General features: G+C 44.2%; 1 protein-coding gene across 3 annotated transcripts in view; it reads left to right on the top strand.

Annotated features, from left to right (window-relative positions):
* Positions 1 to 18,208, top strand: part of THOC1 (THO complex 1) — a 35,160-nt gene extending 16,952 nt beyond the window's left edge. For 2 of the 3 annotated variants that reach the window (XM_037892774.2, XM_037892775.2), the window contains 10 exons: positions 252 to 352; positions 1,954 to 2,020; positions 2,353 to 2,403; positions 2,903 to 2,973; positions 4,472 to 4,567; positions 5,567 to 5,632; positions 10,254 to 10,337; positions 10,929 to 11,076; positions 12,340 to 12,418; positions 17,497 to 18,208. In XM_037892774.2, the coding sequence (XP_037748702.1) occupies positions 252 to 352; positions 1,954 to 2,020; positions 2,353 to 2,403; positions 2,903 to 2,973; positions 4,472 to 4,567; positions 5,567 to 5,632; positions 10,254 to 10,337; positions 10,929 to 11,076; positions 12,340 to 12,418; positions 17,497 to 17,792 (1,059 nt within the window). In that variant the 3' untranslated portion in view covers positions 17,793 to 18,208. Of the gene's footprint in view, positions 1 to 251; positions 353 to 1,953; positions 2,021 to 2,352; positions 2,404 to 2,902; positions 2,974 to 4,471; positions 4,568 to 5,566; positions 5,633 to 10,253; positions 10,338 to 10,928; positions 11,077 to 12,339; positions 12,419 to 12,504; positions 14,576 to 17,496 lie in introns of those variants that run through there. The other variant, XM_037892776.2, reaches the window with a different exon arrangement.
* The last annotated feature ends 7,578 nt before the right edge of the window (positions 18,209 to 25,786 follow it).

Genomic DNA, 25,786 nt, shown 5'->3' with positions numbered 1-25,786 from the left:
TGAGGCAGAATGATACGTAATACATTTTGAAGATCATTACAATGAATTGCCACATATGGACAATCTTGACTACAGATTTCACTATATTTGATAACTTCAGATTTATGTAGGCTAAGTTGAGACTGCTCCTATCAAATACATACAGGCTTTCCATTTGAAAGCTTGAAGATGATCTGAAAATATATTGGATCAGATGAATCATGTATAGTTGGTATGGGGTTTTTTAACCTAGCTTTTTTGGGTTTTTTTAGCTAATGGATTTACAGCTGAGTGACAGTAACTTCCGCCGTCACATCTTGCTACAGTATCTAATACTATTTCAGTATCTAAAGGGACAGGTCAAATTTAAAAGGTAAGTTGGGAATGTTTGTCTTTTTGGGGGAGATTGGGTTTATAAGTACAAGCAGACTAATGCATTTTTAAAAGAGACACCAAATTTGCTGTCCTTTTAATGGGAAATCTTCTGTAAAACTTAGGAAGAGATCTGATAATGGGATTTGGGCTGTCTGAGAGATCTGACAGTGAGGAACATCTGGTTGAAGGATCTGGCCCTTTGTATGCTAAAGGGGTGTGTGTGTGTGGGGGTGTGTGTGTCCAAAATACCAGCAGCAGTGGTTGTGGTCTTTTTTTTTTATAATCCTAAAGTGACATGACAGAGTTTTCTTATGTTGCTAAATACTCTAATTTTGCTGTATTAGAGTACAACTTTCTAAATTTAAAACAATGTTTGCAATTTCCAGACTTACCCCACTAATACATTTAGATCATTCATTTCTTGTGCTGTGTACATATGATTTGCCTACTGAGTTTATTATAATTAAGGTTAAGATTTTGGTATGAGGATTTTTATTAAAATTCACGGGCAGAACATGGGCAATAAATCATGGAAGTCAGAGCCCCGCCGGTTGCAGGGGGCTGAAATGGAATTCAGACTCCATGACCTTCGTGACCAAATCGTATCCTTAATTATAATTAATCATACTTACCTCTTATTATGATGCTTCTAGTTAGCACATCTCTGAGCACTTTATAAAGGAGGTCAGTATTATCATCTCCATTTGACAGAGGAGGAAGTGATGTGCCCAAGCTCTCCCAGCAGGGTAGTGACATAGGCAGGAATAGAATGCAGGTCTCCCAAGTCCCACCCCAGTGTCTTACCCACTGGGCAAAACTGCCCTACAATCCAATTTGGGCACAAATACTAACTTTATTCTCCTGTCTACATAAATATTCATTTATTAGGCTAGTGTAGACCAACCTGGAATAAAATAGGAATGTGACAGCATAAAATTTCATATAGCTATTGTAAGATAATACTGATTTTCTAAAAGAGCTAACAAATTTCACATTCCTCTAACTAGAGGGCTCCTTGCAGAAATCTTTCTTCCATAAGTTGACTAGCCATAACCATGTTTATATTTACTTTTGAACATAGCTAGTGCCTCACAAAAAAGATGAATTTTTACATACTATGTTGCTACTGAATGGTTTGATTCAGGCTTTATATTCCTAGGGATCCTCTTTACAAATGGACTTTTTTCCTTTCACCAGTGAAAACTCAAAAATAGAATTTAAAGTTCATTTTCAGTTTGTAAAAATTACTCATCTTTTGTAAATGAACCAAGTCACAGATCTCGTTAATAGTTCACGTCTCCCTTCCCCTCTTACCTGCCACTCTTGTTGAGATTCTAGATGCATAAAGAAAGCAATGTCCTTTATTTCATGAAGTCTACAGAATAGGCTGAAGTTATTGTTTGAGATGAATGTGGGTTTTCTACTGTAGTTCATTGCTTACTGTTCCTAGATTCATTGGTTCCTTTCAAACACTGCTGGCTAACTACAAACCTCTTCCTCACATATAGAAAATTTTAATGTTCAAATTACAGATTTGAATATACAGCATCTCATGTGCCAGCCTGTTTTTACTCAGTACTTTTTTCCCCCCACCCACAGTTCAAACTATGTTCTAACTGATGAACAGTCCCTCTGGATTGAAGATACTACAAAACTGGTTTACCAGGTCAGTACAGTAGAGAACAAACAATGCATGCTCTAACTCTTGTAACTCGAAGGAACTCTCCCTGAATTGGCTTCCTTACTCCATTTGCTGTTTTGTATTATCAGTTTTTAATAATTCAACACAGCTGTACTGTGGAAATCTAGCTATGTTGTCTTCCTAAATATGAAAAAACACTAGAAATCTTGGAAAAATACCAGAAAGGCAGATAAATGGCGTTTCTTATCCATGAAGTGCTTTCCACAGTTTTTGGTTGTTTACCTTCTTTCAAATGTTCTGCTACAAATTATATTGCCAAAAGTTAATACTAATCATATGATTTCTTCCAATTGCAGCTTCTTTCAGAAAACCCCCCAGATGGGGAAAGATTCTCAAAAATGGTAGAGGTAAGTATTTAAAAAAAAAAAAAGACATATACTAAATTGTAATTTTATCTAAACAGAATCAAAGTAGGCTCTAAAAGAATGCCATTGATCTGATATCTATCTAGTCAGTTTTTAAGGTATGAAGTAAAAGTTTCAGGTGCCATAACCAACACCAATTCCCCCATCATCGATATTTTTTATGCAGTCACATTTTCATATTTCTTTAAAATGCTTTTCTGTCTCCTGTTGCTGTGGGGGGAAAATATGCACGCACGAACATACATGTGTATAACCAAGCTTCCTTTTTACGTTTTGTATAAGAGAAATGGTGTGACTGATTCCTTAGTGCATTTTACAGCACTTTGTGGGCAAACCTACTAAAAAAGACTTTTTTCCCTCTAATCTTTTGCTTGGCATTCTCAAGTGTTTCTAATAGTAGTGCGTTAAAAAATGTAGGCACTGTTTTGGAAGGTGATTGTGTCCTTTAATGGTGTTAGGTGTCTATTTACTTATTTTTCAGCATATATTAAACACTGAAGAAAACTGGAACACCTGGAAAAATGAAGGCTGCCCAAGTTTTGTGAAAGAAAGGTAAGTGTACTAGTAAAATAGTAAATTCCCTTTTATAATTAGCTTGAAATGACCGTTCCACTCAAGTATGTGTACTTACGTTTATGCATTTAGTGACTTAGCAGGTAACTTTGCTAAACAGAATAGTTGGGTATCACACCTGAGAGTATGTTGATGCTGCAGCTGGAGTTGTGATTTGCAGCTGGAGTAGGCATTCCTATGCTAGTTTTAATGTAGCTAGCACAGCTAAAAGTAGCCGTGAACATGGGGACAGTACAGACCATGGCACGGGCTAGCAGTAAGAGTACATAGCCAGGGTTCTGTGCGGGCTTGTGCAGCCCATGCTGAAGCTCGTGTCTTCTCTGCTATGTTTAGTCACGTTAGCTACATTAAAGCTGGTGCGGGTGTGCCCACTTCAACTGAAAGTGTGATTGCAGTTTGAGTATAGACATACCATGTGTGTGTTGATGGCAGTTAGGTCTCTGGTGTAAAAATCTTAGGAACCCATCGTGCCCCTGTACTCCCAAGTACATTGGGGGCTCTGCACATGTGGATTTTCCTCTCCTGTGCAGGAGGAGGAGGCTCAGCTGCCTCCATGGCAGTGTGTTTTTCCTCTGGACACTACCAAGGACTCTGTGATTGGAGAGTGGGGGACTGATGGAGTGTCATGTGCTTCCCCACCTCCTGCACTTAGCGGAGCTCAGAATGAAAAAGTAAGATAGCTCAAGCTGAAATACTTTCCCATATGACCACGTCTTGTGGTGTGGATTCCCAGTAATAGGATCTCTGGCAGTTTGGCTGTAGTGAACATAAAACCTGTACATCTTTGTTGGAGTGAGGCTGAGCATTTTATGTAATCATGCTTGAATGGATAAATTCCCTCCAGCAGCTGCTCAGTGATGATCAGTGAGTGACCTGAAAGAAAACGTAGTTCATTGCATACAGCCAGTAAAAGGTCCTCGTGCCGTTAGATATAAGCCATGTTAAAAAGTGATAAAATGTCAGGCTAAAAAATGTACTCTCTTAGGCTTTGGGGCTGTGGGCCACCATCTTATGCTTTCATCCTGGAGCCCTCCTTCCCCCATGGGTGACTGGTATCTTCAGTGGGGAAAAACAGCGGGGTCACCACCTGATATGCTGAGGGCGGAATTTGGTGGAGCCTTCTCTTTGATTCCACCCATTTGCAGAGATAGCAGAAGAGGTGAGGGAAGGGAGGAATTTCTTCCGTGGCTTCAGGGGCATTGTAGAGAGGGAATCTGCATCCCCTGGAGGTTGCATGCAGATGACACATAATATGGACTGCTGGAACAGATGGGAATTATTTCTTATTGACAAATTCTGAGATGTGTCGTCAGTTATGTCATGAATCTGAGGTGTAATATGGTATAGGTCCCCAAAAATCCTAATAGCTAACCTTTCCTCTGGAAAGTTTGCGTTGAAAGTCAGCTAGAAGCTATTGTCTTCCATTTTGGATCTCCAAATACTGTAATTTTGACATTGAAAAGTGTTTTTTACTTAGACCATCAGATTCCAAGCCAACAAGACTTGTGAGAAAGAGGCCAGCTCCAGAGGATTTCCTAGGGAAAGGACCAAACAAAAAAATTCTCATGGGGAAGTACGTTAATTTTTCTTTGCCCCAGTTCGTTGTTTGTATTGATGACTTGGTGGTGATAAGAAAAGTATGAAATTTTGAGAATGAGTTAAACTACTGAAATATCTCTTCAGAGTATAGCAGTGTCTTCTAATTCCTTATTTCATGCCTCCTTTTAATCACCTACTTCTGAAGCTGATCATGTTCACCACTTGTATCTGTCTCATCTTTGACCGTTTTTCTAGGCCACTTGTTGAATCACCTTTCCCTCTTCTGCCTTAAATCTTCCCTTAAGATACGTTTTCTACAAAAGCCTGTGCACGCTGATCTTTGCAGCACTCCAAGAATCCTTCCCCCCGCCCTTGTGTCTATCATGTACCAGTGTGTTATGTCTATGTTGTTTTTAATGTGACTGAATTAAATTATAAACATTTTGGGGACACTGGCTCTTTGTCAGTGCATCCCCAAATATGATGTCATGTTCTGCTTGCTGCCTTTACTTATTATGTGATGTACTGATTACATTTAACTGTTCTTAGGTGGAGGAGTGAGAAATTCTCTTCTTCTCCTTTCCATTGTAGCTGTTCACCTAACCTCCAGGTTGGGAGAGGCAAGGTTCAACCTTCTGTTGAACTCCAAACCCCTCCTGTTGATTTGATTTTGTCAGAAAGTCCCCTCTGAGCTAGAAAGTGGTACTTTGCTCTATCACAAACATGACAGGGTCAAGCTTTTCTAACTTGAAGTAAAATTCTTTTTTTTTCTTTCTGATCCCAAATCCCCAGGGCAGCATGTTGCACATATGTTAAGAATGTAACTAGCCTAATGGCCAGCGCAGACCACGAAGTCAGTCAGTCATTGACGTTATAAACCCAGAACATATCAATTTTATGCACATCTCATAAGTGACATGATTTGTTATAAGGGTCTTTTAGATGAGCAATATGGTAGGAATATTTCTTGCACCTTTTCTTTTAGTGAACGATTGTGCAGTTTTAACACACAATTTTGTATTTCTGTTTCCAGTGAGGAGCTAACTCGGCTTTGGAATTTATGTCCGGACAACATGGAAGCTTGTAAATCTGAGACTAGGTAAGCAGAAAAGTACTTCATTACCTACAAGCTAACTTTCTGCACTGTGACTATACAAGATTTAAAATAACCAAAGAAACTAACAGTTTAATATTATTTATATGGTCAACAATTCTGTTCGCCTTTTTTTAAAGTAAAATTCTAACTAAAGGCCATAGTCTGCAGCCCTCACTCTCACTGAATAGCACATGCTCATGCAAGTAGTCCCATTGCTCTTAGTAATTCTGGGAACAGCGGTTGCCATTCGTAGCAGGCGAGGGTTGCAGAATCTGGTTTGAAATGTTTAAGCTGTATTAAAAGTGTAATGCTTGAGGGAGATAAAATGAGATGGTGGGTATGTGTTAACATGTATGTATGTAGCATTACTTGAGGTGAAGCTGGCTACTATTTCTGGTGCTAGGAATAGATCTGTTGCCAGTGATTTCTGTCATTTAACACACCCGCTGTGCTAAGGCAATGACCATAAAATGCACTCTTCAGTTACTCCTTACAATTGTGCCCCTGTCAAGGCCCCGTGTACTGTGCAATTATAAGGCTCTACACTTGACCACATAATTGTCTTTGCTAACACTGCTACATTAATCTATTTTTGTGCAGCATCAGTGGTTGGCCAGGGAGCATGGAGATTGGATGGGGCAGTTGAGTGGTAGGCAGTGGCTGAGGCGGCCAAAAGAAACACAAGGAAAGATGCTTGTGCTGCTCCACTGGAACTTTGCAGAGTCTCTGCTTTCACAGATTGTAGAAGCTCTGCACGAGAGGTGCTTTCTTTAGCTCTGAGGCTTCTAATATGTGCTAGAGGGAGCCTCAGAATCTCTAACCATGCTCGCTTGGCTGGGGAGGCTGAAGTAGGTTAGCCCTCTCTGTACCAGAAAAGTGCTGCAGAAGAGGGGTGCTTAAAAAACCCAACCTCTTACTCCACATACATCAGTACATGGAGTTGAGACCCCCCCCCCCCCCCAACCCAAAAACCTGAAACAATGGAGGTATGATAAGCCATTTAGTATTTATTTTATTATGATGGGGGAGTGGTTGAGAAGAGGGATGATTGAATGGTTAAGACACTGGACTGGGACTCTGGGCAAGTCACTTCATCTCTGTGCCTCAGATGCCCATCTGTACAATGGGATAATATCTCCTGTCTCTCACCAGTATTGTCTCTATATATTGGTAAACTCTGTGGGGTGGAGACTAACTTTGACTCTGTACAGTGCCTGGCAAAATGGGGCCCAGTCTCAGTTGGGACAAAACCCACTTTTCAAAACAAAACCAAAGTCAGTTTATCTAGATGTCTTCATGATCCTGTACTACAGCGTGTCCTCCCTGCTTCCTTGTTGCTCCATGATAGCCACCTTTTCAGGCAAAGGTGATATTTCTCTTGAATGGACCTTAGATAAGGCACATGTAGATGAGGACTTGATGCCTGATGAATCTATCTCCTGCTGTATTTGTGATGCAAGATAATGCACATATCACAGTACCCTATAGCTGTAACCATAACCATACAGCTAAGGGTAGCCTAGAATTCCTCCTTATCTGTAAGGGGTTCAGAAGCTCAAATAACCTGGTTGGTGCCTGACCAAAAGGACCAATGGGGAAAGAAGATACTTTCAAATCTTGGGGGGGGGGGGGGGGGGGGGGGGGGGCTTTGTTGTGTTCTTTTGGGAAGCAGAGAAGCATCAGGTCAGAAAACTTTCTCCTATAAACCATCCTAAAAGTCTCTCATATTACAAAAATTGTAAGTAAAAGCTAGGCAAGGCGTGTTAGATTATCTTTTGTTTTGCTTGTAAATATTTCCTTTGCTGGAGGGAGGTTTATTCCTGTTTTTAGGAACTTTGAAACTAAATGTAGAGGAAGTTCTGCTGTGTTTTTGAATCTTCTGTCACTCTGTAAAGTTATTTTCTATCCTGATTTTACAGAAGTGATTTTTACTTTTTTTGTTTTTAAATAAAATCCTTCTTTTAAGAACCTGACTGATTTCTCTATTGTCCTAAGACCCAGGGGTTTGGGTCTGTGATCATTTTTTAACCAACTGGTTAGGGTATTATTCTCAAGCCTCCCCAGGAAAGGGGGATTAAGGGCTTGGGGAGATATTTTGGGGGAATAGGAACGCCAAGTGGTCCTTTCCCTGCTTCTTTGTTAAATCACTTGGTGGTGGCAGCGTACCCTCCAAGGGCAAAGAATTTGTGCCTTGGGGAAGTTTTAACCTAAGCTGGTAGAAATAAGTTTAGGGGGTCTTTCATGCGGGTTCCTCCATCTGTACCCTAGAGTTCAGAGTGGGGAGGGAACCCTGACAGTCTCTGAAACAGGAACTAAACTATCTTGATGGTTCTGCATATTCTTAGATGCATCAGGTACTTAAGTTACTCCCGGTGGGATTCTGCGCCAACGACTTAAAAATTCTGTGCCAAAAAATTCATAATTCTGCAAAATTCTGCATATTTTGTCAAAATAACACAATATAATCACACCGGTTTCAATTGTTTTGGTAATTTATTTAAACTACAATACAGAAAAAAGTCACAATAACTATTCAGCATTTCCTAAACACATGAAAGTTAAGTTACAAACACTTGGTAACTAATACCCTGCATTCCAGTTATTATCCTGGATTTTCATTTAAATTACAGGACACCAAACAGCACAAAAAAAACCCCTAAAAGTAGAATGTCATTTTAAATTGCACAGATTTCCACAAATGAAAGTCATACAGTTTTGCTAATCATTGTCCTGGACCTGGCTGAGTACTTTGGGAAGTGATTGATTTGGTTCTGATTGTCCTGACATTTTAATGACTGCTTGGTAAATGTTTTATTTGCCCTCAGTCTTTTTTTTTTTTTTTTTTTTTAATATTTTAAATGGGTAAGTAAAATTAAATCCTGAGATTTAATCTAACCCCATTGTGATAAAAGTGAGAAAGCATATAGGTCTTCCTATCTGAGGATTCCCATACTGTCATTTTATAATAAGGCTTGTTTACATCACTCTAACAATGTAGGGGCCTTACAACTTGCACAGATTTTGTGCTCCTGGGGGAACTGACTGAGAATGGGAACAGTTAACTAACAATAGGAACATTAACAGTGTTGTTACACAGTTAAGCTGCTACATTTGTGCTTCAGAGAATGAGATCAGTTAACTCAGGCAGGCTGCTACATTTCTGCCTCGAGCCTGCCTCGTGCATGATAAAAAGCCCTACCCTTCCATGCCAGGGAGCTGCATTCCCAAGAAAGAGGGACAGAGTCTGTGTCTGTCTCTTGTTGGCACGCATGTACATCCAGCCCCACTTCCCTGACAGTAAGGCATGCATGCCCAGCCCCCATCTCAGAGGCTGTTCCAAGCACACTGTAACAGACGTGCTGCTGGGGAAGAGGCTTGTGTCCCCCAGCAGATTTTTTTTTTTTTTTTTCTTTTGGTGTTTTTCTGCGCGGTGGGCACAGAATAATGTGGCCCATATTCTGTCAGGAGTATTAAGTGCAGATTTGAATATCCAGTAGAAGCAGCTGCTGACTATTGCAAGAACAGCTAACAGTGCAGCGAACAAAAGGGTGAATGATAACTATAAGTATTGACTCTTTAAATAAAGCTAAGTAATCTTGTGATCCCCTAAATGTTCAGGAGTATGTTGATTTCTTTTTAATTTAAACATACAGTAATTATCTCATGTGCCACATTGCAAGTGGAGAAAAACAAGCAAAGCCATGCTTATTGAAATGTTCAACCAGGAGTGGGATCCATCAGCATGGGAATAACATATTAAGTATAGTATAAAAACATCTACAATTTTTTCCTCTTAAAATCAGTGGCCAGAAATGAACTGAATGGAAGGGATATATGCAGCCCATATCAAACACTTTGTTCTGAATTGGCAGATGAGGTGGTAAGGCCCTGTGCTTTTCCCTACTCAGTTTCACCTAGGTTGCACAAAACTAACAACCTTTGTTGACTCCTACATCTGCCTGGTCCTTCCTGATATGGTCAGCCATGCTTCCACTCTCTTCTTCAAGCCTCTCTTTTTAAAACACACTTCTGCCATGAAATCTGTGCATTCTAATCATACCCTCATAATACTGGTAACTTAAATAATATTTTTACAAAATCCTCAAGAGTCGTGCATATTAGTAATCAAAGCGACCATATAATCATATTACTGTAACTCACCCTCCCACCCAATATGTTCTATATCTCCTTATGTTATACGTTAATTTCGAGTTTGGTTGAGCAGAACACTTAACCACACGAGTAATCGCATCCCTGTACAGTAATGCATTTAAGCATGTGCTTAAGTCCTATTTGAAGTCAGTGCTTTGCTGAATCGGTGCCTTAGACTGTAAGGTCTTCAGGGCAGGGATTCTGTGTGTATAGTCTTCTATGGTGCTGAACTGATAATAGATCACGTTACACCTCTGTTGCATTTAAGTGATGGAGCAGTAGTTCATGTCTTAGCAACATTAGCAATGCATAGGTAAACTTGAGATCTGTCACTTCAGTGCAGTGTCCAAATCAGGATATCTATCGCTGCCTCATAAGGAAGACTGAAGTGTGCATGAATTAATTGGAGGGATAAATAGAGATTAGTCAGAATGAAAATGTGAAGAGTATCAAACTCTGATTTATGTCACAGGGAATATATGCCGACACTGGAGGAGTTCTTTGAAGAGGCTATTGAGCAGGCAGATCCTGAAAACATGGTTGAAAATGAGTATAAGTGAGTAGATTTCATTTTATTCCACTTAATTTGTGTCCCTCTTTTTAACGTTTGCTTGGGTCATTGAAGTACAGTATCTGTTCTCTGGATTATTGATGTTTCCACAAGTCTGAACTTCTGTCCAGAAGGCTAGTAAGCTTGGACAGCATGACATTAGTTGCAAAATGAGTGACTTTTTTTTTCTGTCTTGAACAGATAGGCTTGATAGAATTTTTTTTTTATGGTTTCGACAAATCAGTTTGTTAAAGCATTTTTTAAAATTGTCAATTTTAATTTTCAAACTTGTGCAAAATTATGGGTTTTAAGCATTTTTTTAAAAAAATTATTTAAGCTTTCACAATTGTGGGAAATTGAGGAGGTCAGGCATTTGGGGGATTAGATAATTATATAATAATAGATGTTGAGATTCAAAACATTAAAAGCTTTGTAACCATTAAAACACACATTGTCAACATCGCATATCAAAAGATACAAAGTAAATCTCCTTAAATCAAACACTAATAAGTTCTCTAGTGGTATTTTTCTTTCTTTTGCCTTCCAAACCCTATGTATAGATGATGAACATGTAACTAACACTACTTGTCTTTATAGGGCTGTGAACAACTCTAATTATGGATGGAGAGCATTAAGATTACTAGCACGCAGAAGTCCCCACTTCTTCCAGCCAACCAATCAACAATTTAAGAGTTTACCAGAATACTTAGAAAACATGGTAATCAAATTAGCTAAGGAGTTGCCTGTAAGTAATATTTCCTGGTACTTAAATCAAATTATGCTAACTGACCTCCTGATAGTCTCTTATTCTGCAGAATGATAAATTATGATCATATGTATGTTTGGTTTATGTCAAAAGAATTTATATTCATGCATATGGTTGTGTGCTAAAATAAAAACTGCAAATAAAACTGGTGTTATCCATTAAGACCCTGCTGATGCTAGACTTCAAAACAGAATTGATTTGCTATCATGTGCTTAAAATTTTGGCTTGTTAGAACAACTAATTGTGACACTCCTAAAATATTTGCAGAAACATTCAGCTTTCATGTGTTGTAGGGTCAGTTTGTCTTAAGCGTGTTGTTAAAGGTGACCTTAAAAGGAACAAGAGAAATGTTGGGGTTTTGCCCTTTTTTATTTTCATTGATATATGAAGAAGGCCTGAAAGGTTGAGTGGGATTTTTTGTTTTAAATCTGTTTTTTTACCCCTTAGAAATATCAGGACTGTCTGTCTGTCTCTCTTGATTGTGGTGTTCGTCATCAGTCTTGGAGGATCCATATTTGTGTTTAGGAGCTTTCTTATTCCTAATCTGAAGATGGCTAGAGAGAGGGAACTCAATTCTTAATAAAGCTTTTTTCAGCATGTTCAGTCATTTGAATTAACTAGTTTTTACAAACAGTTTAACACTCAGTAAACATCATTCTTTTCAATCATGTTTCACTTGGCATAATTACTCTGTCATCCAACTAGTTGTCTAGTCATCTGTCAGGTCCTACAGCAAAAAAAACGTAGTAGAGAAGACCTGAATTTCAAATGCTGAACAAGCAGGAACCTTTTTTAATCCTCTTAGGCTTTTTATCCATCATAAAGGAGCAAAAAAGGCCATAAGCGCAGTATTTTTTCTATTGAATGCCACCATCGGCTAATGAACGGGAAAATGGGTGGGGGAGTGGGGAACAGGGTTTGGGGAAAAAAAAATAAGCACTGAATATCCTGTAGTATCACAGATCATAGTGGAATGATTAGTTTTCCCTAAAGTGAGCAAGTTCCATGTAAGCTTTTGTTTTCTTGAAAAAAGCAGGAGAGTCTCCTGTGCCCAGGTCAGTAGTATTTTGTTGTTGTTAGGGTTTTGGTTACAGAAGGATAATGGGTTTTTGTTTTTTGTTGCTACACAAATGTCTTGTCAAATTGTCTATTTTAGCAGGCATGTCAGGGACCATCACACAGCTATAACCTTTCTTTTTAAACACAAAAGCCATCAAGTGATATTCAATTCTCTCATTATAGCCTCCTTCTGAAGAAATAAAAACAGGAGAGGATGAAGATGAGGAAGATAATGATGCTTTATTAAAGGAAAACAATGAAAGTAAGATTTACATGTTTTGGTTTTTTTTGTTTCACTCTTGATCCATATTTAGAAGATGGTGTTTTTTATCATACTTTCTCCCCAAGGTCATCTGTCCTGTTTCACCTTCTGCTTCTGACCTGTCAACATTTGGCACCAGTGCTCCTATTGAAAGTAACAAGCAGCACCATATCCGTTCCCACAAAGCTAGCAGTTTCTTGGATATCCCCAACCCGTGCATCACTGAAAGTGTTCCGTTCCTCAGAGTTGGGTGCAACTTGGACTGTGAACACATAATTAGTAATCTCTCCCAATGTTCCTCTTGGGCAGTGTGTGTTTACTATGTAACTAGATATTGAAAGCCAAAAGTATGGCACAGCTATGTGAAATGCTTTCTCTGAATTCTTGGCCTCTATTGTAAGTACAAGTTAAATTGCCCCGGGATAGTGTTTACTTATAGACCCTTAAATACCCTATGCAGTGCTTCCAATAATAGTATATAACCTGTCTCCAAGATCGCTGAGATCTTTCTTCATCTTTCTCAAATGCAGAAGTTTCTCTGTGACAGCGAAGGAGCATTCTTCCTGATAACGTTCCGTTCCTTTCCATGAATCAGACTTTTCTCATTTGCCTCTTGCCCATAATCCTGGCGCATTCTTACTCTGATCTCTCCTCCCCCATGTGAGTGAATCTGCCTATCTCCATCCTTATCCATGCAGTCCTCTCATTCCAGCTTTTCCCTGTGTGGTCTTTCACTATCTGAGCTCTCTAGTATCCAGCATGTGGAGTGCGCTGCTGGGAGTTGCATGTGATTTCATTCCCATCCCCAGACACCCCTGCTGGCTGCCCATTCACTTCAGGATCAAATTAAAAACAATCTTTCCTTGGTTTTTAAAACCTTTCATGGTTTTGTGTGTGTGTATCTAGTCCACTACCTTTTTTTCATCTAGCACTTGTAGAAGGGAAGAGAGAGGACAATCTTGTTACTCTGGGTGCAAGAGCTTTCTCCTCCTCTTCAGTTTAACAATACCTGAAACAGCCTTCACAGTTCCATTTTGTTGACTTTCCTTCTCCTTTTAAATCTCATTTTAAAGTAAAGATGAGATGGCTGTGCTCTGATGCAGTATATGCATGCTCTGCCTCTGAGCAATAATGGAAGTGTTCTGTTTGCTTTTGTCCCAAGCTGTTCATGGACTTCAATTCCTAATTCTTGATGTAATGGTTTTAGTTTTTTGTGAAATGTCCTATAAATGAGTGTGACTGATAAGCAGTGGAGAAAGTTAGGAACATTCAGAACATGCCAATTGGCTCTCGAAGCTGTGTGAGGAGAGACGCATTGATGCAGAACAGTATCCAACTCCTTGTATAGGTAACTTCATCCATTGCTGTGTTTTTTGGAAACGTTATAAACATGGTCAGCAGAGCACATAGATGACAAGCTGTGATATACTACCAGTTTGTAAAGTCACTTGCATAATCACACAGCATTTGTCTTCCCAGCAAGACACAAAGGTCGAAGTGTTTTTATCTTGATGCCAAATGTTTAAGTAAGAAAAAAATAATTTACACAATTAAAAACTAACTGCTGTATAATCCAGGGCAGGCTGCACTGTAAGCAGGAAAACCAGAGTTTTCATTCCTGCTGGGAAGCAAATTTTGTTTTTCACAAATTCAGACAAGTTAAACTGGGCTAGCTCTGCTTGATTTTAACTAACGTAAACCTTTCCAGATGTAGTGAAATTCCAGTTATGGTTTTAGATTTTAAGACACCTATCGACCTAGGTATTGAAAATTGCAGTGGCTTGCAAGAATAGACTTCTTACATTCAGCAGTGGAAACAGTTGCTTGTGATGAACCTAAGAATATAGTAGCTGTACCAGATTGGATTAGTGGTTTAGAAAGCCTCATAGTGGACAGTCTTTCAATAATACACCTATGGGGGGAGTTTATCTTAGACTCAGGCATTGATCGGATTATGTAAAATTGATGGCTGACAGTTTTTGAGTAGAGTTTAAAGGACTGTTTCAGAGCATAAATACAAAATAAGATGCTTAGCTGAAATGTGTAAAACAGCCAGAGTCTGTTTATAAATACAGCAAAACCTCAAAGGTACAAACACCAGAGTTACGGACTTACCAGTCAACCGGACGCCAATCAGGCAGCAGTGCAGACTTTTTTTAAAAAAAAAGAAAAGGGGGGGGGGGGGCAAATTCTGTCCTGCCTCATGGCTTTAGCCACAGGGGGTTGGGGCTGTGATACAGCATGGCCAGAAGGCAGCAGGAGAGTGATATAGGAGAGATATATAAGTCCCAGGATGAGGAGAAGTCTTATTCCCTGTAGAGGGAAGAAAGGTTTCTATAGATTAATTAAAAGCACCTGAAGCCAATTAGAGCATCTGAAGCTAGTCATCAGATAAAAACCACCTGCTTCAATCAGCCAGGGGAAGGAGTTGGAGCAGGGAGCAGAGTGGTTTGGAGTTGGAGCAGGAGTGCAGTTTGGAGGAGTTGAAGTAGAGGAGAGTTTGGAGAAGTGCCGTGGCTGGCTAGAAGACCAAGACCCTAGGTAAAGAGACACCTGGCTTGTGCAGAGAGGGCAGGAAGGCCGACGGGCTGAAGAACAGGAGAGGGAAGTAGCCTGGGGAAGGAAGCACTAGTTCAAGTGGTTTACCACTATCCCTAGGGTCCCTGGGTTAACCAAAACCATCCCATCCCCAAGATGGACGATGTGGTCAAGGCTCTAATACAAGCCACTGCGGCCCAGCAGGAGGCTACCCGAATCCAAGCAACTGCCCCATAGGAGCGACTCGGGTGCAGCAGGAGACTAATCGGCTGTTGATGAATCAGGCTGCCCAGGACAGAGCTCTGCTATGGGAGCTGGCAAACCAGATGAAGGCCCTTATGGAGCGGAACCACAATTGTGACGGAACCTGGACTATACGAGCCAGCAACTGCCTACAGAAAATGACATGGGAGGATGATGTAGAGGCGTACCTCCTGGCATTTGAGAGAACAACCCTGCGGGAGGCCTGGCCCCTAAATCAGTGGTCTGGTATCCTCGCCCTGTTCCTGTGTGGAGAGGCCCAGAAGGTTGTCTACGATATGGCTGCAGAGACTGCGTAGGATTACCCCCAGCTGAAGGCAGAGATCCTGGCCAGATCCGGAGTAACCATGGCGTTGCAAGCCCAGAGGTTTCATGAATGGCAGTATACAGAGGACAAGACACCCTGATCGCAATTGTTTGACCTGATCCACCTGACCCGGAAAGGGCTGCACCCTGAGGCCCTCAGCTCTGAAAAAATGATGGAGCTCCTGGTACTGGACTGGTATATGAGGGGGCTACCACCAGGCCTCCGGGCTTGGGTTGGCCAGAATGACCCCTCTACCTACATTGAGTTGGTCTCCCTTGTGGAAAGACAGCTGGCAGCCTTCGAACTGTTCCAGACCCCAGGGGGTGAGACACAGCAAACCAGGAAGACAGCCCGAAACCCAAGATTGTCGAACTACAGAAGAATCATAACTGGGAGGAGAGATGCTGAGGAATGGCCTGAGGCCAAGAAGGGACCTGGGGGTTTGGGAAGAGAGGGCTGGGGGGGGAGAACCAAATAGCCCCAGGCAGAGGGCGGCAACCGGGATAAGGGGACGGTGTTACGAGTGTGGGGAATTAGGGCATATAGCAGCCCAATGCCCCAACAGGGAAGAGCCTATGTAGTGCAATCTGGGGGATCCTGGGGAACAATGTGGCCTAATCGGCCTGGTAGGGGTCGCAATGACCTCACTTGGGTATACAAGGTCAGTAAAGATGAATGGTATTGCGACCATAGCATTAGTAGATTCCGGGAGTGCTGTCATGCTGGTCTCGGAAGTTGGTAGGGCAAGACCAACTAACCTGGGCCAAAACCATAGGGGTAACGTGTGTTCATGGCACCATAAATTTCTACCCCACAGTCCCTGTACGGATTGAGATCCAGGGAAACACTACCAGGGTAACTGCAGGAGTCGTCCCTAGGCTCCCCTACCCGGTCCTAATTGGTAGGGACTTCCCCGGGTTTGAGAACTTACTCCCCCCAGTAGAGCCAGGGGAGGGTAGCAACCCTGGGGCTGAGACGGAGGCACCTACAGATAGCCTCACCCCAATTTTTGCTCAGTTTGCCCCAGAGCTATTTTCATCCCCCGGGAAACCCCGGAAGTCTAGGTGGGAAAAGAGAGCAGATAAAAGGCTAGGGTCCAGCAGTTTAGAGGAGTTGAAGTAGAGGAGAGTTTGGAGAAGGCTAGAAGACCAAGACCCTAGGTAAAGAGACACCCGGCTCATGCAGAGAGAGGGGGCAGGAAGCCCCACAAGCTGAAGAACGGGAGAGGGAAGTAGCCCAGGGGAAGGAAGCACTAATTCAAGTGGTTTACCACTATCCCTAGGGCCCCTGGGCTGGGACCCGGAGTAGAGGGCAGGCCCGGGTCCCTTCTGCTCCACTACCCTTCTCTGGGTTACTAGTGGGACAGTAGATACCCTAGTTCAGGGGAAGGAAACTGCCCTGAAACCCACCCACCCCCGCCCCAAGAAGAGGAAGCGCGGAACCCATCATCGTCCTGACAATTTGCCACAGGGCCTAGGGGGCTTCTGACCCTTGGGAGCACTGGGACTCAGGGCTTTAGACCAGGAAGGGTGCGGGGGAGGTGGTGTGGTGCTGGGGCTTGGGGCTTCAGCTATGAGGGGAATACTGGTTTCAGTGCTCCCTCTGTAGCTGAGGTCACCACCTGCTGAAGCCAAAAGCAGCCCCAGCACCCCCCACAAGGCTGAAACCAGAAGTCTGAGCACTCCCTCCCGCCAAATCTAAAGCACTGAGCCCCAGTCCTCCCATGGAGTAGAAGCCTGAGCCCCCTGCCGGAGCCCTGGCATTCTGAGGGTCAGAAGCCCTACGCCCCCCGCTCCCTCCCCCACACGCGCACACACTACCCTGAGCCCAAACCCCTAACCCCCCCATGTGGCTGAAATCCATAATTCTGAGGTTCTACTGTAATAGGCTTAAAATTTAGCAGATCACAAGGATTGTGGAGTGCTGCATCATCCTGAGGGTATAACCTTACTCTTTCTGTGTGTGTGTTCAGGTCCAGATGTACGACGAGACAAACCCATGACAGGGGAACAAATTGAATCGTTTGCTAACAAGCTTGGAGAACAGTGGAAGACTCTGGCCCCCTACCTGGAAATGAAGGACTCTGATATAAGACAGATTGAATCAGATAGTGAGGATGTGAAGATGAGAGCAAAGCAGCTGCTGGTTGCCTGGCAGGATCAAGAGGGGATACATGCAACACCTGAGAATCTGATTACTGCAGTGAACAAAGCTGGATTAAGTGACCTTGCAGAAAGCCTAACTAATGACACTGAAAACAGTAGTTAATTTATTTCAGATTGCAACTTTTTTATTAAAACAATTTGTGATTATTGTTGCTAGGTAACAGATCTAACATTTTGATAGGCCAGCTTTATGTTTAGTAAACAAATAAAACCTTTCTATAATATTTAGTTTTCTAGAGTTCCCGAGAAGGATTAGTAACAGTGATCCAGAAATAGCAACCCAGGCATCATCCTTAAATTATGAAAATGTAAAAGGGGAGAGCCAAGGTTCAGTGGAGTTTTCTGAGACACACACACCGTAATAGTTTAACGGCTTGCTGTTTTTAGACCATGTTTTGCTGACAAGCGTGTCGAAGGTCTGTGTGTAATGTGCACTATCTTTGTACTTGCTTATATGTAACTCAGGTTAAATATGTGTAAAATGATACGATTCCTAATTAATTTGGTTGGACATGCAAATGTTGGGGTGGAATTGTATGCAGGCCTCTGGCTTCCCTTCCTGAAAACTTGACTTGAGTCAACATTGACAGTCAAGTTAGGGGGGGAAAAAAGTGTTGCTAATACTCCAGTGGGTGGTATTCTTCCTGCTGAGGGAAGTTGGTTTAACTGCTAAATCAGCAGTGAAGCAGTGTCCTGAGGAGAAGTGTCCTGTTCTTTTCCAGTGCTCTTTGGATTAGGCATATATTTGAGGTATTAACTCTAATCCAGTAAAAAAATTCCATGTGACTTTTAAATATTTATTTTTAGGAATAGGGTTGTTAGGTCACCTAACTACCTAAAATTCACCTCAATGTAATGTGGGTGAGGTATTCTATCCTGGCCTGTTGTAGAGTGTTGCTGAGTGCTAGTTTAAGCTTCCTTCTTCAAATGTAGGGATGGCTGCATTTTATTGATGGGTGAAGCCTTTCTGGATATAGTTTATTTAAAAAAAAAAAAAAAAAAAAACTTCAGGAGCTTTTGATGGTGTATAGTACTTGGCTAGAACCTACTTCAGCAAAATCAGCATTTCTCCATGTAGAGTTTGCTTTATTAATTGAAGTGCATCAGTCGTTGAATACTCAGAAAGCTTTAGGCATCATTTGGATTTTTATTTTTGAAAGTCTCTATTCTAGTTGCAAAATCATCTCTCTCAATTTCTACAGATGCTCGCCAATGACTGCGCAGCCTACTACAGAAAAATTATAAATGTTTCTGTCAGTGGTATTAGATTAATTGTTCCCACTACTGAAAACGAACAGATCAGCTATATATCCTGGCCTGGGAAGCCACCAGGCTGCCATGGCCATTAGGACCCTTGAAGCAGGACTGGCAACCATAAGGAGGAGAGAGTCCTTTAAAAAGCTGGGAAGGTGTCAAGCTACTGTGGCCCCAAACCTGATTTCACTGGCACCAGATTTGGGGGGGGGGAGGGGGGGCCTTTTTAAAAAGAAAACTCCATCCTTTCTTCCCCAGCCCAACAGGACTCTTGGGCTGGGACACGTACTGTGTTTCTTTGTGGGTGGAGCAAGGTAGTGGGGAGTTCTACTAGGTAGTTCTCTCCTGCAGAGCCAGTCATTCTGGGCTTTTTCCCCCATTGTTTTAAACCTCTAAGGAGTTTTGTCCTCGTGATGTGATCAGGAGCCCTATTTAAAGGACTGTTTCTGTCTAATGTGTAGATTGCTGATGTAGGTGGTTTTATGGAGAAGACTGATCTTGTATTCTTTCTATCACAGAACACAAGAACAGGGTATGGGGAAACGAGTCAGACAACAGGAAATACTTTTTTTTCATTCAGAGTGACGACTGTAGAACTCTGTGCTACAGGATGTCAATTGAGGCCAAGAACGTAACCAGATTCAAAGAGGGACTGCACATTTCTGGAGATAACAAGACTATCCAGCTATAGTACATGCTAAATACTTTTATATCCCTTCCAAAAAAAAAAAAATTCTGCAGAACATAAACCCTGCCCATTAAGGGTTAGGATGAGGCTTTCATGCAGAGGGGAGGTTATCCCACATCTGCCGCGTTTGTTATTTTCAGGGAGGTGCATCTGATGCTTGCTGCTGTCAGAGACAGGATATTAAATTTGATGGGCCACAGGCATGATCCAGTGTGGCTGTTTTGCTGGTTATGGGATTGTGATTTGGGTAAAATATTAAGGGATTATTTGCTTTAGGGGTAATAATTTGAATGTGTGACGGTGTTGGGAACATATTTCAAGGCAGATGTTAGATGTTGTGGAGTTGCAAGGAGATTATCTCATTTGTCAGGGAAGTAAGAGCTGTGAAATAGGAGCACTGTCCTGCAGCCCAGCATCTCCCACAATTCTGAACATCTGGGTTGCTCTCCTCCCAATGAAGCAGATGAGCTTTTTGACACTGGATGGTTTGGCCTTGATCCCTCTGGCCCCCATGGCAGTAGAAAGCAGCAGTTTCCTTTCCTCCCCCTTTGCAGTGGGGAGCAGTGTTCTCCCTCCTCAGCATTTCTCCTCTCTAGGTCGGTTAACCTTTTTGGGGGTTTAACCCTCCCTGCAGTGTCTCCCTGCTGGCTCCTCTGCACCTTATCCAGGCAGTGCTCTCTGTGTGATGCAACCATCCTCGGCTCGGCAGAAGAGAATTATATCCTGCCTGCACCCAGCCTTCTATCCGTAACTCTGTTAGGTCCCTGGGCTGTGAGTCAGACAGGCAGCTGGGGTCCCCTACCCACCAGAGCTGTCGCAACTCCAGTGTGGGAAAGATGGACCAAGAGCGCCAGAGCAGAGAGGCTCCAAAAATAAGCAGGATAGTGACCACTCAACTTGGGGCAGGGGAACATAAGTCCCAGGGAACCCTCACAGAACAAAGAGGGGAGGCTTGCAGGGTCATGAATCCTGTTCTCCCCTCAAGTCTTAAGGTGTGTCTTGAGTTCCCTGGGAAAAGGAAGCAAGGCTTCTGATCACCCTCAGCCAGGAGGGCTCTGACAAGTTGTCCTATTCCCTCCCCTCCAGGGAGAATGGGACGCAGTAGGGGAGGATTCTGAGACAGATCTCTTGAGAAGGCAGCAGGCCCTAAAGAATGCAAGGCACAAAAAGCCACAGCAGAGCATCTACACTCCCAAAGCGCGCACACATGGTTTAAAAAAAATCAAGAGGCTATAAAGGGAAGGGAAAAGAAAAAACACGTTTTAGGATCTGAGAGTCCTCTGACTCCTCCACTGAGGAAGGTGAGCTGTCTGGCACTGAATCTGAACAGGATGGAGGAAAATACACCAATTTTTTTTTCTTGCTTGCTTTTTCTTTCCCCTGAGAAATTTCACGCTCTGTTCAGCAAGGTTGTCTACATTATTCAAATGCAACTTTAGCAGGCTCCTTTGAGTAAGCCTCAGAATATATTTCTTCCCTCAAAATCCTTTCCCAAAGCTGCAATACTTCTTCATTCCTCCAAGGAAGTTTAGGGATGAATGGAACACGTCTGATAAGGGCAAGTGATTCTTGAATGTTACAGAGCCTAAGGTTGCTCTTATTAATACAAAGAGCTCTATTGCTGAGATACTAAAGGTGGAAACGCACTTTGCCAGGGGTATGGTTATTCCCTCAGAGGGTGAGTTCTACCCTAAGAACCCTGTGGATAGAAAGCCACTCTCAACAATAACTTTGAAGTCTCCTCCGCTATCCTCTGAGCATCCCTGGCATCTACCTGCTTTGTTAGAGCATCCCTTTCCTGGCTAGATCTCAAAGCCTTTAAGAACAGAGAATTGCCCTGACTTCAGCTCCACTTTAAAGAAAGCGTCTCCCTAGCCAAAAGCGTTTGTTGCTGATGCCTCAGTAGATGCAATGAGCCTGGGCTTCCAGTGCAGCAGCCAAGTGCCACCTATGGCTCTGACTCTGGAAGGTGGATGCTCTAAGCAGGTCCTAGGCTCAGCAAACTTTATCCGCTCCCTGCTTTTTGGAGAAAAGCTGGATAAGGTGGTGGCTGAAAATGCAGCAAAATCCAAGTCTCTCCCTTCCCCACTAAGTGCCATCAGGAGAGACTATAGATCAGCCTGCTTTTGCTCCTCATCCTCACAGAGAACCAGTAAAGAGACAATAGATTCCCCAAAGGAAATCATGGAATCGAGGTCAAGGGGAAAGTCGTGAGGGACCTCAGTCTGCCCCCACTCTCCATAAACCACTTTCTTACAAAGATCACATAGGCATCCATCCAGAGCTGAAGTTAGGGGGCAGGATTTCCCATTTCCTAGAAGAATAGTTTTCATCTACCACAAACATGTGAGCCAGGGATCCTCCCTTAAGCTATGGGCTCCACCCAATCCACTCTTCATCTAGTCACCCAGCTCCAATGATCCCATAAAACACAATCTGATCCAGAACGAAATATCTCATTTTCTAGACATGGAAGTAATAGTATGTTCCTTTCGACGAAAGGTTCTACTCCATCTTCATTGTACATGGGACAGGGGGATGTATCAGAGCCATTCTTGACCTCACAAGGCTTGACAAGTGAATGAAGAAAGACATTTCAGCTTCAGAGGCCCCTGGCCTCTGCAGTGTCATCCCTATCCCAAGAGGTTGTCTTGACTTTTTGGTAGATCTAGCAGATGCATATCCCCATCAGACCATGTCACCGCAGATTTCCAGGTTTGCCTACGGCAGGAAGCATCAATACTGAACAGTGCTGTTCAGCCTGTTCTCAGCCCCAAAGGTTTCTACAGAGATGGTGGTAGTGATAATAGCCAGACTCTGGTCACAGGGAACTCACTTATACCCTTCCTGGATGATATCTCGATCAGAACTGTAGCATACAGGGCTACGTCTTGGATGCTGAATCTTATCCAGGCGCATGGCTTCATCATTAGTGCCAAGAAAAGTTCCATTCTTCGAGTGCTTGTTCATATCTATTCCAATTAGGTGTGCGCGCCGCGTGCATGATCGTCGGAAGATTTTTACCCTAGCAACACTCGGTGGGTCTGCTGAGACGCCCCCTGGAGTGGCACTGGATATATGCCCCAGCCGACCCAGCGCCCCCTCAGTTCCTTCTTACCGCCCGTGACGGTCATTGGAACTGTGGAACACAGCTTGGCTGATCTCTACTCTCCCTAGCATTTGCTTTAGTATCTGTTAATAGTTTGTGATTAGTTGTTTGTAGTTAATAGTTACTTAGTATAGTTAGATTTAGATTACTTAGGGGGGTGGAACGGGGTCTTCTCCCCTCCCACCTGTCCCAGTACTCTAGCCCATGCCTGGGTCTCCGGGCTTCAAACTCTGCTTGGCTTGTCTGAAGCCGATGCCAATGGGAGACCCCCATGACTCTTGCCTAAGGTGTCTGGGGGAATCCCACCAAGCGGACAGGTGCCACATTTGCAAAGCCTTCAAGCAGAGAACCAAAAAGAAGTGGGACTTTAGACTGAAGCAGCTCCTTATGGAGGCGGCACTTAGCCTGGTCCCTTCCTCCGTGCACCGGGACTCAGCGCCGTCGTCTTTGGTGCGGAGTGCCCCTGCAGCGCCGACTGGTCCGGCACCACGTTCGGACTCTGCTAAAGACTCGTGGCGCCAGATCTCCCTGGCACCACCTCCAACACGGCGCCGCTCCCTACCTCCGGGCCAGAAGAAGAAGCAGCAGCAGCCCAAACAGCTGCCGACTGCTTCTTGTTCGACAGCCACCGACGCGTCCCACACTGCGGTTGGAGCTGTGTCTGTTGCCAGAGCACGCAGGACAAGTAATGGCTCCTACACCGTCAACTCTGGCGCCGCAAGGGCCGTCGAGTCTGGTACATGTCAGCTCCCCAGTGCACATCGCTGTCGAGCTGAAGCTGCCCTCCATGCCGAAGACCTTTTCAACAGTGTAGGACTTGATCGCGCTCACAGAGCCGCTGACTCTGCAGCCGGCGGCACCTCTGGTGCGGGCAGAGCCATTGAGGGAAAAACCGTCCCTGATATGACTGCCGTCGCCAAGCGAAGCAGGACAGCACCGGTCCTGGTCCCAATCTTGGTCCTGGCAACCATCACGGAATCGCTCCCAGTCCTGGCACTGATCTCGTTCTTGGCACTGGTCGTACTTGCGATGCCGCTCCAGTTTGCGGAGTTCCGAATCGCGGTACGGCCGGTACTGATCGGACTCCTGACACCGCTCCCGGTACCGGTCAGACCAGCGATCGACCCGGAGCCGATCCCAGCACTGATCTCGCTGGAGGTCACCAGCGAGATCCAGATTAGACTTCTGGTACTGATACGACTGCAGGCACCGATCGATGTCTCGGTACCATTCTGCATCACGCCACCGGTCCCCAGCACTGTGGCACCGTACAGCACCGGGGGACTCAGCGATGACACGTACAGCACCACCTTGGCCGTCTCACTCCACTTTAGCAACACGCTCACAAGGTGGCTACCAGGACCAGGGCAAGGGCGGTGCAGGCCAGTGGCTGGACAAAGGCCAGGACCTGGGCCAAGGACCCGCACAGTGGTCTTTTTGGACCCCCTGGGCATACTATCAGGCCCAAGGGGTTCCTTCAGGGGCTTCCCGCTCCGCCCTTCGGAGCCCCGAGTACCAGAGGCCACTGTGTCTCGTCGCCCCCTCCTCCCCCCCCGCCCTTGGGGAATTTCTGAGGTGACTGCTCCAGTGCCAGTACAGGCCCACACCCCTAGCATGGTGGACCTTAAGCATCAAGATTCCCTGCAAGAGGCCCTCACACAGGATCCCTTAGTCCCAGGGATATCTTCCTCATCCTCACCTGATGAGGCAGTGGCGGGGACTACAGTTTCGGGTCCTCCTCCTGTGGACCTCCGCGCCCACCAGGAACTGCTCCACAGGGTGGCATGCAAATTGAACCTCCAGATAGAGGAGGTGGTGAAGGTAGAGGACCCAGTGGCTGATATTATGTTGGCAGAGGCACCGTCCAGAGTGGCCCTCCCTGTCATATGGACTATACAGGCCAATGCCAAGACAATCTGGCAATCGCCAGCCTCTATTCCGCCTATGGCCAAGGGCATGGAAAGGAAGTACTTTGTCCCTTCAAAGGAATTTAAGTACCTCTATATTCACACACCCCAACCGTGCTCCCTTGTCGTGGCTTCGGTCAACGAGAAGGAACGGCACGGTCAGCAGGCCCCGGCGCCTAAATCAAAGGACTCTAGAAGCCAAGGCTTGCAGCTCAGGGTGATTAACCAGCATGCACTCCTGAGCCGATATGATTATAATTCGTGGCACTCTATGGAAAAATTTAGAGTTGGTTCCACAGGAGTCCAGAGAGGAATTTGGCGCTCTAGTAGAGGAGGGCAAGAAGGTGGCCAGAACCTCCCTATAAGCCTCGCTGGACACAGCGGACTCGGCGGCTAGGACCCTGGCCTTGGGCATAGCCATGCGCCACATCTCGTGGCTGCAGGTCTTTGGCTTACCACCAGAGTTGCAGCAGACCCTCCAGGACCTGCCCTTTGATGGCCAGGGCCTATTCTCCGAAAAGACAGACTCTCAAGACTGCGGAGTCTGAAGGACTCGAGAATTATCATGTGCTCTCTGGGAATGCATACCCCAGTAATGCAGAGAAGGCCCTTCAGACCACAGCCTCAGAGATCCTACCCTTCCCCCCGGCCAAGACAGGATTTCTTTAGAAGATGCGGCTGAGGTGGTAAAAGAAAACAAACTGGCCACCAAGCCAGCCAAGGCGAGGGCCCTCCCAAGCCATCGGCAGGGCCTAAGCAGAACTTTTTGAAGGTGTGCCCAAGGATGGAGCACCTGTCTCCAATCAGGATCCTTCCCCACCTTTCCAAAATTCTCTCCCATTTCCTCTATGCATGGTCTCACATAACATCAGACCATTGGGCCCTACGCATGGTGGAAAGGGGATACTTCCTCCAGTTTGCTTTTTCCCCACCCTCCTTCCCTGTCCCTCTTCAGGGACCCTTCTCATGAGCACCTCTTTCTACAGGAGGTCTAATCACTCCTAGCTGTGGGAGCGATAGAGGAGGTTCCAAGAGAGTCAAGGGGCAGGGGTTTTTACTCCCGCTACTTCCTGATCCCCAAGGCCAAGAGCGGGCTTTGGCCCATCCTGGACCTACGCGGACTCAACAAATTCATGGTA

Source organism: Chelonia mydas, chromosome 2, assembly GCF_015237465.2.
Source record: "Chelonia mydas isolate rCheMyd1 chromosome 2, rCheMyd1.pri.v2, whole genome shotgun sequence".
Taxonomy (NCBI): domain Eukaryota; kingdom Metazoa; phylum Chordata; order Testudines; family Cheloniidae; genus Chelonia; species Chelonia mydas.
This window is presented reverse-complemented; position numbering and strand designations above follow the sequence as displayed.